This window comes from Lactuca serriola, chromosome 6, assembly GCF_051521515.1.
Source record: "Lactuca serriola cultivar US96UC23 chromosome 6, Lser_US96UC23_V15, whole genome shotgun sequence".
Taxonomy (NCBI): Eukaryota; Viridiplantae; Streptophyta; class Magnoliopsida; order Asterales; family Asteraceae; genus Lactuca; species Lactuca serriola.
In genome coordinates this window covers 194,317,381-194,331,407 of record NC_136413.1, presented here as the reverse complement: position 1 = coordinate 194,331,407, position 14,027 = coordinate 194,317,381, and the positions used below count along the sequence as shown (strand labels likewise).

At 36.8% G+C, this 14,027-nt stretch overlaps 3 protein-coding genes across 3 annotated transcripts; 1 reads left to right on the top strand and 2 right to left on the bottom strand.

Moving 5' to 3' along the window:
* Positions 1 to 1,758: 1,758 nt before the first annotated feature.
* Positions 1,759 to 2,531, bottom strand: LOC145057701 (root allergen protein-like). Its single transcript, XM_079005577.1, has 2 exons — positions 2,301 to 2,531; positions 1,759 to 2,174 (listed from the first exon to the last, which is right to left on the bottom strand). The coding sequence occupies exons 1-2, from the start codon at positions 2,479 to 2,481 to the stop codon at positions 1,879 to 1,881; spliced, it is 477 nt and encodes a 158-aa protein (XP_078861703.1). The 5' UTR covers positions 2,482 to 2,531; the 3' UTR covers positions 1,759 to 1,878.
* An 8,224-nt stretch (positions 2,532 to 10,755) lies between these two features.
* Positions 10,756 to 11,073, top strand: LOC145060529 (uncharacterized). The gene has a single exon (XM_079008179.1). The coding sequence runs from the start codon at positions 10,756 to 10,758 to the stop codon at positions 11,071 to 11,073; it is 318 nt and encodes a 105-aa protein (XP_078864305.1).
* A 1,105-nt stretch (positions 11,074 to 12,178) lies between these two features.
* On the bottom strand, positions 12,179 to 12,877 carry LOC145060528 (uncharacterized). The gene has a single exon (XM_079008178.1). It carries the CDS (start codon positions 12,875 to 12,877, stop codon positions 12,179 to 12,181), a length of 699 nt encoding a protein of 232 aa, XP_078864304.1.
* Positions 12,878 to 14,027: the final 1,150 nt, after the last annotated feature.

Sequence of the window (14,027 nt, the reverse complement as noted above, 5' to 3'; positions counted from 1 at the left end):
GACACTTCGACATATTACAACATTTAGACCCTAACACTATGAATGATGTAGAGGGGTTAAAATGTTAATAAAACTAACTTAAATTGTTATGTATCTAGGTTTGGGGTGGGGAGTGTGCAAAATCAAAATTGGAGAGATTTGTTTGCAATGGCGTGCATAACCACCATGAACTTGTATCTACATGATTTCTTCAATGCATCGGTTTCTTCTCATGGGACTATTATGTGTGTACTAGAGCCTAATCAATAATTTGGTGTTGCAGCTGTTGTGTGTCGAGCAAGGAGAAAAGAAAAAAACACTGATTGATTGGGGTGAGAACGAAGAAACAACGATGAATGAAGAAAGAGGGATGGTGAGCGGGAGCTAATGACGCAAGGTAGGGGGAGACGGTATTGACGGGATATTCTTTAAATTGAATTTGTAAATCGGTCATTTCAATTCGTAAGTCTGGACTCTTCATTCTATTATGAACTTGGATCGATAATATTTGATTGAGTCGGTTACTATTCATAAGTATGTTCCCTTTTATGTATACATAACCAATGATATTCTTATGTTGTAGTTGTAGATGGTGAAACAAATATTATAATTTAATAGTTAAATCAAACAAATATTATTGTCAGTGGCGGACGCAGACTGTTTTAGTAGGGGTGTCCATCGTACTTCAAGCGGGTGCACCTAATAGAAAAAACCCAAAAAAAACAAAAAAAAAAAATTACACTGCGTACCGGAAATTGAGCAGTGGCCCGGGACCCCAAATGCCCTACATAGGTCCGTCACTGATTATTGTAATAAATAAATAAATATTATTGAAATAATATCATATGTTCAAGATGATACAACATATTATTATCCTTTATCGTAAAGGTTGGCGTGAAAATTTTATTGTTCGCAATTAATTTAAAGGATAATTAGAAATTTGATTGTACAATATGGACCGGGAATACGAACGGATGTTTGTTGGAAAACAGATGTGTCGATTATTTGTTGGTAAAGAGATCATATGTTGTAAATATTTCGGTCCGCAGTTGCTAATAAGTTGCCACAAAGAGCCATCTATTATTTGTCACTAACACAATCCAACACAAAATCTTTAAGTTTGGAATCCGAAAAAAGAAAAAACAAAAAATGACTGGACACTCCATTTTACCATTTAGACACTTTATATAGTTTTTAAGGTATTTTTATTGGTTAAAATTGCATTGTTTTTTTGAAAAAGTTGATTAAAAGTAGTTACCTATAAATTGACTTTTGGTAAAGATATCTATATGGTGTCTTAATAGTAGCACCCTTATTCGAACCGTTTGAGACGAGAATTGTTTGGTCGGGTGTCTCGAGCATCGATACTTAATGGACATAGAGCTATGGACGCCCCTACCGAGCCAACCATAGACAACATTTATGATGTCAAAATTAGACTAACAATTTATAAAATGCTTATTGATCAATAAATTATAGTAGCACGAAGTACGTGAAACAATGAATAAGGAATCTAATAATATGAATCAATAGGTAGCCTTCTAGTTATTGTAATGAGTTTTTCCAGTAAAATATTTATTCTCTACCAAGTTATTACTTTAAAAAATGCCTTATATTTTAGCATTTCATGTTTTCCTTTTCGATTCAGGTTTTACTTCTTGTTGTATCTAATAATATTATAGGTCTTCATGAAACATTATTAACTGACAACCAATATCTAATTTGTATCATCACACCTGTAAAAAAGACAAAGCAAATTAACGATGACATCATCACCAATGACAAAAACAGACAAGTATCCATTTATTTAGGTGACAAAGTGAAAAAACACAAGCAGCAAATCTTTTCCATTTTTAGCACACAATAATGAAATTGAAAACGATGGTTATTAAAGAAGAACTAGTAAGCTTCGGGATGTGCGATTGCATAGGCCTCTATTGCCTTAAAGGTGTTCTTGAATGCTTCTTTGGCAAAGTTAAGAATATCTTCAGATAGTTGGGCATCAGGTTTGCAATTAAACTCAGTCGAGTGCTTGTACACAGATCCACCATCAGCAGAAGGTACGAACTTAATATGATGAGTGGCTGAGTCAATAATACCTAACAAGGCGTCACCTTCAAAGATTGTATAGCTGAAACTTAGATTGCTTATGTCTATGGCATCGACTCTATGCTTGGAATTTTTGTACGGAACACCTACAAAAGTATTACACCAAACATTAGGGAACCATTTATGACAAAACTATTGATATGTTATATACAATCCTTAGAGTACATGAATCATATTAAATACAAAATGTTCTTTATCTATGTAATACTTACTTTCACCGAAGGTAATGCTCTTAATGCTTCCAACACCACCATCACCTTCGATAATATTGACAGATTTGAAAGTTTGAGGGTCTACCTTAGGTGCGAGGGTGTCAAAGTCTCCATAGACCTTGAAAAGTTTAGCAGCGGGAAGAGAAGAAGTGACCTCAAGTTCAGATGTAATAACAGCCATTGTCAGCCAATTTACAAGAGATGATAAGTAAGGAATTAAAAAGATGAATGGTTTTGTTGTGTGAGCGTGGTGGTATTTATAAGGTTGAATGGTTGAATAAGAAAAATAAAATTATATAAGTTTGACAATATAAAAAGATGCCGTGCCCCCAAAAAAACTAAAATATATATGTATGTCCATGTGATCTCGTATAAGTGGAAATATTTTTCAAACTTGTTCCATTACAAAAATAAATAAGATGCTGCGGAGATTGGGTTTATACTTATTTAATGATCCAACACATCAATTGAAAATTGAAGCCAATATAATACCTTCATTATTAAGTTAATATTTTAGGTTATTTTTAAATTTGATATTTGGGTTTAAAGCTATTTTACATAGACTCTTTACTAATTCTCCGATCGAATAAGGCAAAATTCCTCATGCCCGTGATGAAACTAAGATACATAAATTTTATAAAAAAAATTGATTATTATTCGTTTTTAATATAAAACACATATTTGAGTCTCCACCACTTCAACACTATGACCATATTTTTATTTAATATATAGAATTTTGATATGATAACTTGATTCTCCACGCCTTCTCTACTTACTTTTAAATCACTTTAAGTGAAATACTAAACCAACATCAACATAATCAACATTGTAAAGATAATTACATTATGACATGTGTGTTATAACACACACGGTTGATAGTAAAAAAAATGATGTAATAAAAATATTACTTTATTTAATCATAGTTGCTAGCAAATATTTATATATAATATTTTAATATAAACTAGAAAAGTGTCCCCTCGCTTTGCGAGGATCAGAAGCCTTCAATGTCATTTTTCCGGAATCATTCAATGTTGGTTTTTTGTTATAGTTAAATGGTACTGCATTTAATATTCATTAGCTTAATAACCACGTTTCTGTCAACCGCAGCATAAAAACTCAATTTCTTTTCAAAAGAAACCGGAAACCAAATTCAAAGTCTACCATACCATATCAAAGATATAGTATACACAAATAGCAATGAAAAATATAAAAAAAAGCTATAGTCGCTTAGCTGTTCATGAATGAGCAAATAAATTTTGCTCTCCAATCGATTCAACATTTCTTTAGCCTTGTGAGAAAATTCACGACCACCCTCTTTTGCTACCTCTCCTTAACCCTACACAAAAATATGTCATTAACCGAAAGAAAGTAAGTACAATTACCGCATTAAACATCATTTTGAAGTATTCTTTATATATGGTGCAAATTCGTCAATCAATTATCTTTATTACTTTTATTTTAACAAAATTGTCATTAAAATTACATAGTAAAAAATGTACACGATAACCTCCACCAGCCAACAAACGGAATTCTTACACAGTAAAAAATGCACACGATAAACTTCATTCATAAATTTGAAAAAGAAAACGGAATTCTTACCGTGTTGCTGAAAGGATCGATTGATACCTTTACCTGCTGATGAAATCACTAATAACATGTACACGATAACCTACACCAGCCAACAAACATACATTTTTGTTAAGGTTATTTTAGTAGAAAAATCAATAAATGAAGTAAGAAAACTAACATCTTTGGTTTGACCCAACCGATGAGCCATGTCCATAGCTCTCGTAAATGATGTCCATAGCTCTCGTAAATGAAGAGTTGGGTTCCAATTACTTTCATAAAAAATGACTATGTCAGCAAAAGGAAAGAATAACAATAATAATTTAGTTGATGATGCTATACCTCGATAATATTCAACATCTTGGTCATTTGTGCAAACAGGACAACACGATGATTTCCAGTACACGACCGCTTCAACAATATATCAACTGTTGAAGCTTCCTTGAGTCCTAATGACGATACCATCAATTCAAATTAAAAAAAGGGAAAATTGCAATAAATATCTTCTTTATACACATCAATGTTGAGATTACCAACGCATCAAAAGGATCATCTGTAGGTCCCGTTGCAAGGCTTCGCTTAAGAACATTTATTTCTAACTTCGATGACATTAATAGCATTGTTGTAACTACTCTAACTTTTCCCTTTTCAATACTATTGTACTCATCGTCATCATGCATTATCTCATCTGAAAACCACCAAGATGTGAATCAACAACTGGAATACAAACCCTTTTCAAATTCTTTGAAACTTACAACTGATATGGACTGGGGAGTGTCATAGTAGGAGAGACCAGGCAGATGTGGTGGAGCGGAATCTTCTTGTATCCAACATTTGGGTGGAATGAAGTCGAAAATTGAGAGTATAAAATCAGTTTCATTGAGATCGATTTGGTATAAATGTCACTCTAAACGTTCGATTGGATGACACTGGAGGTGGGAGGAGATGGTAAGGAGGAAACCGACTCATGATATCGAAAGCTATGATGCCTTCAGATAAGCAATCAAAACGAAAAAATAGTTGGAGTTGGTGTTCATAATCATGGAATTTCCATGTCATGAACAGGGACAAATTTTCTGGTTCGGTATAAGAAAATGTCAATTTGACAGCATGGGAAATAGCAACCAACATTATCTTTTAGCAATAATGGCATTCTTTGGTAATGTATGTACTGCAAAAAGAAAAATAAATGATAGGGCCAGTCAATATGTCCACTAAACATAAAAGTTAAAAATAAAACTTCAAAAAACCGTGACATATTCAGGTGAAAAAAAGTATATACCAAGGTTGTCAAGATCGGGATCCTACTTAGGATCATTTTTGGGTTTGCAAGATCGGAATCGTAAGATCGGGATCGAGATCCTAAGATCCCACAAAATAGAATATAATTTTAATTTATAATATTTAATCATGAAAAATATTTCAAACATTTAATTTTTCGTTCAAAAGTTATAAAAACTTCAAAATATTGGTCACAAATCACAATAAAAAATGATAAATGGTAGATTGATAAAAGGTAAAAGATATAAAATTGTAAAAAAAATTCCATTTGCAAAAAAAAAAAAAAAAAAAAAAAAAAAAAAAAAAATCAAAGGAAGGTAGGATCGGATCGGATCTCGATCTTACGATCTTACGATCCTACCTGCGATCCTACCCCAAATACGATCATTTTACGATCCGGATCGTTTTTCATACCTAGAATCGTAGGATCGTACGATCCTACGATCAGGATCGCGATTTTAACAACCATGGTATATACATTTACTTTCTACACATTAATTTGAGAATATAACATGGAAAAAGGTGAAGATAGAAGCGAAACAAAAGCTGCCAGCAAAAGTACCTAGCCTATGACTCCATTTCTTGAGTTAAAGTCCACACATCTACTCATATATATATATATATATATATATATATATATATATATATATATATATATATATATATATATATATATATATATATATATATATATATATATATATATATGTATATATATATATATATATTATCACAAGGAAAAAACTTATGAAAATCAAAACATATTAACGTAATGTTAAGAAAAAGCAATTTAGTATGTTTAACGTAGATAAATGTATAAACGATCATTGCAACCACTTTTATTCGAGGGTACACTTTCATGTAAGAATGAACATGTCGTTCCCTCATCCTTACTTTTAAACTCGACTATTACATTCAACTTTCTAAGTAGATATTGATTTGTAACAAATTTAATATATACATACAATATGCACTTTTATTTCAAATTCTACATCTTTTTTTTTATCAAATATTGTTCAAATATTATTTGTGAAAACAACCGATGGAGAAAAAAAAATGAAGAAACATGGGTTAAAGACATTACCTTTTGCATTAAAGGTAAGAAGAAACTGTCGCATCACTTCCATTTGGTGGCATAATGGTTGTCATACCTGATATACTATAAAAATGGAAAATAAAAACACAAACAAATAAATTTAGTCATCAGGAAAGATTTTGAAGCCTACGGTTGATAATAAAACTGAATGATACGCGAAAATTCAGTTGAGAAGCTCATCTCGGAACTCGTTTGATTCAAGTGTAACTCCTCGTGTCTTCTGAGTCAACATCTTCAGCTGGTTCACAAGAAAACACCCACCGAGGAACATACTGATCCAATAAACCCTCAGTTAGACCTTCTAATTGTGTAAATGCAGGCTATTGAGCTATCAAAGCATTCTTTAAAGTAATATAAGATGTAGAAAGTAAAATTATAGGAAAAAAATCAGAAAAACTACCTGATCTGATATTGATGGAGGGAAAATACAGATGTCCACCTGTTTAAAAACGCAGTAAAAAAATAAATGTACATTGGTATCTTGATGCTTAAAATGATAACAGGTCAGTAAAAAAAGTACCTTAATAACACTCTAAACCATAAGTTATACACAACCCTAAGAATATTCTCTGAGGAGTTGTTATCAAAATTTATATATTTTATACTTTACTACATCATGCCTATGATTTTCTACAGCCTTTTCAAGTGCTTGTTCATCCGAACTTATGCATATAATATTATCATTTTCAACTTTGAATGCATTCTTCAATCCACCTTTGGGTTTGCAAGCATGAATAATAATTAGCTGCTTGTAAACCGAAGACCATCTGTAGTGTGCATGGTGTAAAAGCATTTCAAGTGTATCCACCAAACCAACCGCCTAATGTAAGGTATTGTTATATTAACCAAGAAAAGTCAGGAAATTGAGTAAAGAAGATACAATTTTCAACTTCATATTTTATGGGGAGGGAAATTTGTGTAGAAGTTTTGATCCTTCATTTAGGAAATGTGTAACAACGATTATGGATATTGAATTGACTTCCTCTGTTAATGAATAAAGCCCTATAAATAGGGAATACGATACAATCGGATATACCCTCATATGGGGGTATAAAATAGGAAATTATATAATAGATAATTACAAGATATATAAATATCTTCCTAAGATATGATCGGCTAATAGTCCCCTACAGTTTGAGCTGGGGAAGGACGGACGCTCAAACTGGATCGAAATTGTTGATATAGATAGCGAGGTAAGCTTTTTGTGAAGATGTCCGCATATTACATAGAAGCGGGAATATGAAGAACTCGAACATGAGCAAGACAAACTTTTTCCCGCACAAAGTGGATATCAATTTCCACATGTTTGGTGCGCTGGTGTTGAACTGGGTTTTGTGACAGATAAACTGTAGATACATTGTCACAGTAAACAATCGTTGCTTTGCTTAGCGGAACATGAAGCTCAAGTAAAAGATTACGCAGCCAGGTAGTCTCAGAAACAGCATTAGCAACACCATGGTATTCGGCCTCTGCACTCGAGCGCGAAATCGTTGGTTGGCGCTTTGAGGACCAAGACACAAGGTTGGTGCCAAAAAAACACAATAGCCAGAAGTGGATCGGCGCGAGTCAGGGCAACCGCCCCAATCAGCATCATAGTAGGCAGTAAGTGTGTTAGGGGATGATGCAACCAGCTGGAGACCATAGTCTATGGTACTTTGTAGATACCGAAAAATCTTCTTCATGAACTGAAAATGGGGTTCGCGCGGAGCATGCATGAATAAACAAATTTGGTGAACAGCATAGGCAATATCGGGGCGTGTAAAAGTCAGGTACTGGAGAGCACCGACAAGAGTACGATAGAGAGTGCCATCAGCGAGTAGTGCACCGTCAATGGCACTGAGTTTGGTGGACATATCCACTGGTGTAGCACATGGCTTACACGAGGCCATATTAGCTCGTTGAAGGATATCACGAGTGTAAGAAGCCTGCGACAAAAATAACCCATGCTTATCAGGAGTAGCCGTGATACCCAAAAAATGGTGAAGCGCCCCGAGATCAGTCATAGCAAATTCCTGAGACAAAGAAGTAATAATGCTGTGGAGAACATCAGGGTCAGAAGTTGTCAAGATTATGTCATCGACATACAGTAATAAATAAGCACGATGACAACCGTGTTGATAAACAAATAGCGAAGAATCACAAATTCTACTCTTGAAACCCCGAGAAGTAATAAATGAGGCAAAGCGAGTGTACCAAGAATGTGGAGCCTGTTTAAGTCCATACAAAGATTTACGGAGGTGGCAGACCTGAAATGGAAACTGACTATCAATGAAGCCAGGGGGTTGGTGCATAAAAACCATCTCGTGGAGATCACCATGGAGAAATGCGTTCTTGACGTCTAACTGATGTATCGGATAACCCTGTGAGACTGCAAGACTGAGAACTGTGCGTATAGTAGTTGGCTTCACGACAGGACTGAATGTTTCTAAACAATCAACACCTACAGTTTGTGATTTCCCATTGACCACCAGTCGTGCTTTATAGCGGTCAAGTGTTCCATCAGCTTTAAGTTTGTGATGAAATAACCACATACACCGAATAACTGGGCTGTCGGTCGGTCGGGGAACGAGTTCCCATGTTTTGTTCACCTGTAAAGCTCGAAATTCATCTTCCATGGCTCGTAGCCAATTAGAGTCAGACATGTCGGCAGAGATGGATGTAGGAATTGGAGAGATAGGTGGAGTAGAGGTGGTATGGAGGTTTAGACGGGTAACAGGTTTGGTTACTCCTGCCCGTGCACGTGTGGTCATGGGATGAGTAGGAAGGGGAGGTTGAGGGGGAGTTTGAGGTGGAGTGGATTGAGGATGGGTTGTTGTAGGTGAAGGTGGAGTATGGGAGGGACGTATGGGCATTGATAAAGGGTCGGTGGTGGTGGATGGGGCTTTTGACCGACGAGAATAGGTCATGATAGGAGGGTGAGGAGATGAGGATGTGGAGTGAGGTGGTGTGAAGATGGAGTAGGTTTGGTGGATGTGGAGTAAGGAAAAACATGAAGGGGGGAGGGGGGTCATCAAGAAAGTCAAAAGATGTGGAGGGGGTAGGGGTATTGGCAAATGGAAAAGATGTTTCATCAAATGTAACATGACGAGACAGATAGACTTTTCCAGTAGAAGGATCAAAGCATCGGTATCCCCGAAAGTTTTCCGGATAACCAAGGAAAACACATTTGACGGATCTTGGTTGGAGTTTATGAGATTGAGTAGATGAGATATTAGGATAGCAAGTGCACCTGAAGTTGCGGAGATGGTCATATGATGGTTGGAGACCATAGAGAGAGAAGGCATGTGTGGAAAAATTTAGGCGTTTAGTAGGAAGGATATTATGAAGGTAGGTGGGGGTGTGAAGAGCTTCGACCCAAAATGAGTGGGGAAGAGAGGCATGAGTGAGAAGGGTACGGATAATGTCATTAATGCGACGAATCATCCATTCAGCTCATCCGTTTTGTTGGGAAGTTTGAGGGCAAGAGAAACGGAAGACGAGACCGTAAGTTTGGGCAAAGGATTTAAAGTCATTATTGTCGAATTCTCCCCCAAGATCGCATTGGAATGACTTAATGGTTCGGTTAAATTGCGTTTGGATAAGCTTGTGAAATTTTGTAAAAGTGAGAAATGTGTTAGATTTATATTTGAGGGGGTATACCCATACATAATGAGTGAAATTATCAATGAGGACCATATAGTATTTGTAACCAGATTTGCTTAAGACTGGGGATGTCCAAAGATCACAATGTATAATGTCAAATGGTGCATAAGTAACAGATTGTGAATCATAAAAAGGTAAGCGAGTATGTTTAGATAGTTGGCAAGCATTGTACAAAGAAGTTGTAGGTTTATTACAAGAAATTGAAAATTTTGAACGAAGTAAATCTAAAACAGGAGCACCCGGGTGACCCAAACGAGCATGCCAACGATCGTGAGAAGTGGCAAGCAGAGCAGTAGAACTGGAAGGTGCGGTGAATGGGTAAAGATCTCCGGTGCTATCATGACGAGAAAGAAGAGCTCCAGTCTTGAGGTCCTTTATAGAAAAACCAGATGGGTCAAGTTCAACAAAAGGTTGATTATCGATAGTAAACTTACGAACAGATAATAGATTTTTAATAACGGATGGAGTAAATAAGATATTTTTTAGAGTATATGAATGGGAGGGGGTAGTGTAAGAAGCATGACCAGACCCATGAATTGGCAGACTAGATCCATTTCCAACAAAAATCGATGTTATAGGCGAAGTAGTTATGGAACATGAGATCTTACCCTGATCAGATGTAAGTATTAGCCGATTATATCTTAGGAAGATATTTATATTTCTTATAATTATCTATTATATAATTTCCTATTTTATACCCCCCATATGAGGGTATATCCGATTGTATCTTATTCCCTATTTATAGGGCTTTATTCATTAACAGGGGAATTCAATATCCATAATCGTTGTTATGGTATCAGAGCCTAGGTAAACCCTACCAGCCGATTTTTTTCCTAAGATCAAAGCCACGGTTTTATCTTCATCTCTTCTATGACAAAAGATGCTTCTGGTTCAGGTGAGGTGAAGGCCATGGCCTTGCACCCTGCCTACACTGTCACAAACATCAAGACAAAGATCCGAACATTGGATGGCTCAAAAGTCACGTACTCGTCCTGGACAAAGTTGTTTCGTCTTCATGCCAAGGCTTACAAGGTTCTCGATCACATTGATGACACTTCTGCACCGGTTGAAACCGATCCCGGGTACCTTCAATGGGATGAAATCGACGCGCTTGTCCTTCAATGGATATACAACACCTTGTCTGATGAATTGATGGTCCGCATCTTAGAGACTGATACCACTGCCTAAGCCGCTTGGAATAAACTCAAATTAACTTTTCTCAACAACAAAGGGTCACGTGTAGCAGCTCTTGAACAAGAATTCACCAGTCTTACTTTGGGAGCATGTTCATCAATGGAATCTTATTGCCAAAAACTTAAAGATCTTGTTGATCAGCTTGGAGATGTCGAGAACCCAGTCCCTGAGTCTAGACTGGTCTTACAAATGGTTCGTTGGTTGCCACCAGAGTTTGATGTTGTCGGGGCCTACATCAATCAAAGCTCTCCGTCATTTGAAACAGATCGCAGCATGTTACAACCTGAACAACACACACAAAAAGCTAGACAAAATCAAACCCACACGGTTCTCGCTGCTCCCACTTTTGTTGACAGGTCACCAAAAAACGAAGTAGCTGGTCAACGTAATCAAGGTCAACCCTACAACAACTACTTGGGCAGAGGTACAGGCACTCGCGGGCGAGGCTTTACTGGTCGAGGACGTGGCAGAAGCTTCAGGGGACGTGGAGGTCGTGGCCACCAAAACTGGAACCAAGGAAATCAATGGCAGCAAGGATGGAATGGATCGCAAGCATGGTATCCACCGCCATCACCATACCTGTCTCATGGACCGAATCAATCTATAAATCACTGGGCTAATCACACCTATGGGCCCAGTCAATATTCTGGACCCATGCCACAACAGGGGCCAAATGGACCTAGGATGCAACCATCAGGTCCGACGCCTACTCCCACTCCTCAATTTGTTGGTTATTCCGACTATAGGTGTGATTAAGGAGTGGGAGTAGGCGTCGGACCTGATGGTTGCATCGTAGGTCCATTTGGCCCCTGTTGTGGCATGGGTCCAGAATATTGACCGAGCCCATAGGTTTGATTAGCCCAATGATTTGTAGATTGATTCGGTCCATGAGACGGGTATGGTGATGGCGGTGGATACCATGCTTGCGATCCATTCCATCCTTGTTGCCATTGATTTCCTTGGTTCCAATTTTGGTGGCCACGACCTCCACGTCCCCTGAAGCTTCTGCCACGTCCTCGACCAGTAAAGCCTCGCCCGTGAGTGCCTATACCTCTGCCCGAGTAGCTGTTGTAGGGTTGACCTTGATTGCGTTGACCAGCTACTTCGTTTTGTGGTGACCTGTCAACAGAAGTGGGAGCAGCGAGAACCGTGTGGGTTTGATTTTGTCTAGCTTTTGTCTGTGTAGTTCAAGTTCTAACATGTTGCGAGTTGTTTCAAATGACGGAGAGCTTTGATTGATGTAGGCCCCGACAACATCAAACTCTGGTGGCAACCCACGAACCATTTGTAAGACCAGTCTAGACTCGGGGATTGGGTTCTCGACATCTCCAAGCTGATCAGCAAGATCTTTAAGTTTTTGGCAATAAGATTCCATTGATGAACATGCTCCTAAAGTAAGACTGGTGAATTCTTGTTCAAGGGTTGCTGCACGTGACCCTTTGTTGTTGATAAAAGTTGATTTGAGTTTATTCCAAGAGGCTTGGGCAGTGGTATCAGTCTCTAAGATGCGGACCATCAATTCATCAGACAAGGTGTTGTATATCCATTGAAGGACAAGCGCGTCGAGTTCAGCCCATTGAAGGTACCCGGGATCGGTTTCAACCGGTGCAGGAGTGTCCTCAATGTGATCGAGAACCTTGTAAGCCTTGGCATGAAGACGAAACAACTTTGTCCAGGACGAGTACGTGACTTTTGAGCCATCCAATGTTCGGATCTTTGTCTGGATGTTTATGACAGTGTAGGTAGGGTGCAAGGCCATGGCCTTCACCTCACCTGAACCAGAAGCATCTTTTGTCATAGAAGAGATGAAGATAAAATCGTGGCTTTGATCTTAGAAAAAAAATCGGCTGGTAGGGTTTACCTAGGCTCTGATACCATAACAACGATTATGGATATTGAATTGATTTCCTCTGTTAATGAATAAAGCCCTATAAATAGGGAATAAGATACAATTGGATATACCCTCATATGGGGGGTATAAAATAGGAAATTATATAATAGATAGTTACAAGATATATAAATATCTTCCTAAGATATGATCGGCTAATAATGTGGAGCCAAAATCTATATAATATTATCCAAGATATATAGTGGACAGCAAATGGCAACTGCATTGTAGATAGAAATGACAGATTTGGATAGAAGTTTTGATCCTTCATTTAGGAAACATATGCAATTTCTTGACAGAAACAATGCAAATCAGGTTTGTAAAAATACCAATTTTGCACATGCCTAAAAGAAATCCTAAACATTCAAAGTTCCTGAACATCTAGAAATCAGTTGGAACCAACTCCATTTCCTTCTTTAAAATACCCATCAAATTCAGTCGAATGTAATGGAATAATGCAAATACATCACATAAACATATGCAAATCTTATAAACATACTAGGAAACATTTGAAAGTGTTGAGTTACTCCAAAAAAAACTAACTGAAATGTCAGTAGAATGGTAATAGAAAGAAAACGAAAAACAATATAAACTTTATGAAAATTAATGGTTAAAGGTGTCCTTAGAATAAAGCTTTCGTTTACCCACCAAATATCAAAAATCCTGACTATTTCAATAAAATCAATGTTTCTTCCCTATCAGACTCTTTATCTGCAAAAATAAATAAATAAATAAATAAAATAAAAAAATTTGAAAGCATGTCCCGCATTTTACAGGAAAACGACAATATGTGACAATTCAAAAAGTTGAAAAATACTTACATTTGGATGTGCAAGAAGCTCTCCCAGCAATGTGGATAGAGATAGGTCAAATGCAAGAACCTAAAATATAAAACATTTACAAATCTTAACGAAATAATTAAAAAACATTTTGAAATTATGATAATCCAAATGAAATATAACAAAGTAATAAATGAGGTAAAGTAAAGTGGATACCTTAATTGGCTTAGGCATTACGTACATCGAATGCCTTATAGGCATGTATCTCATAGAGTTCAGCT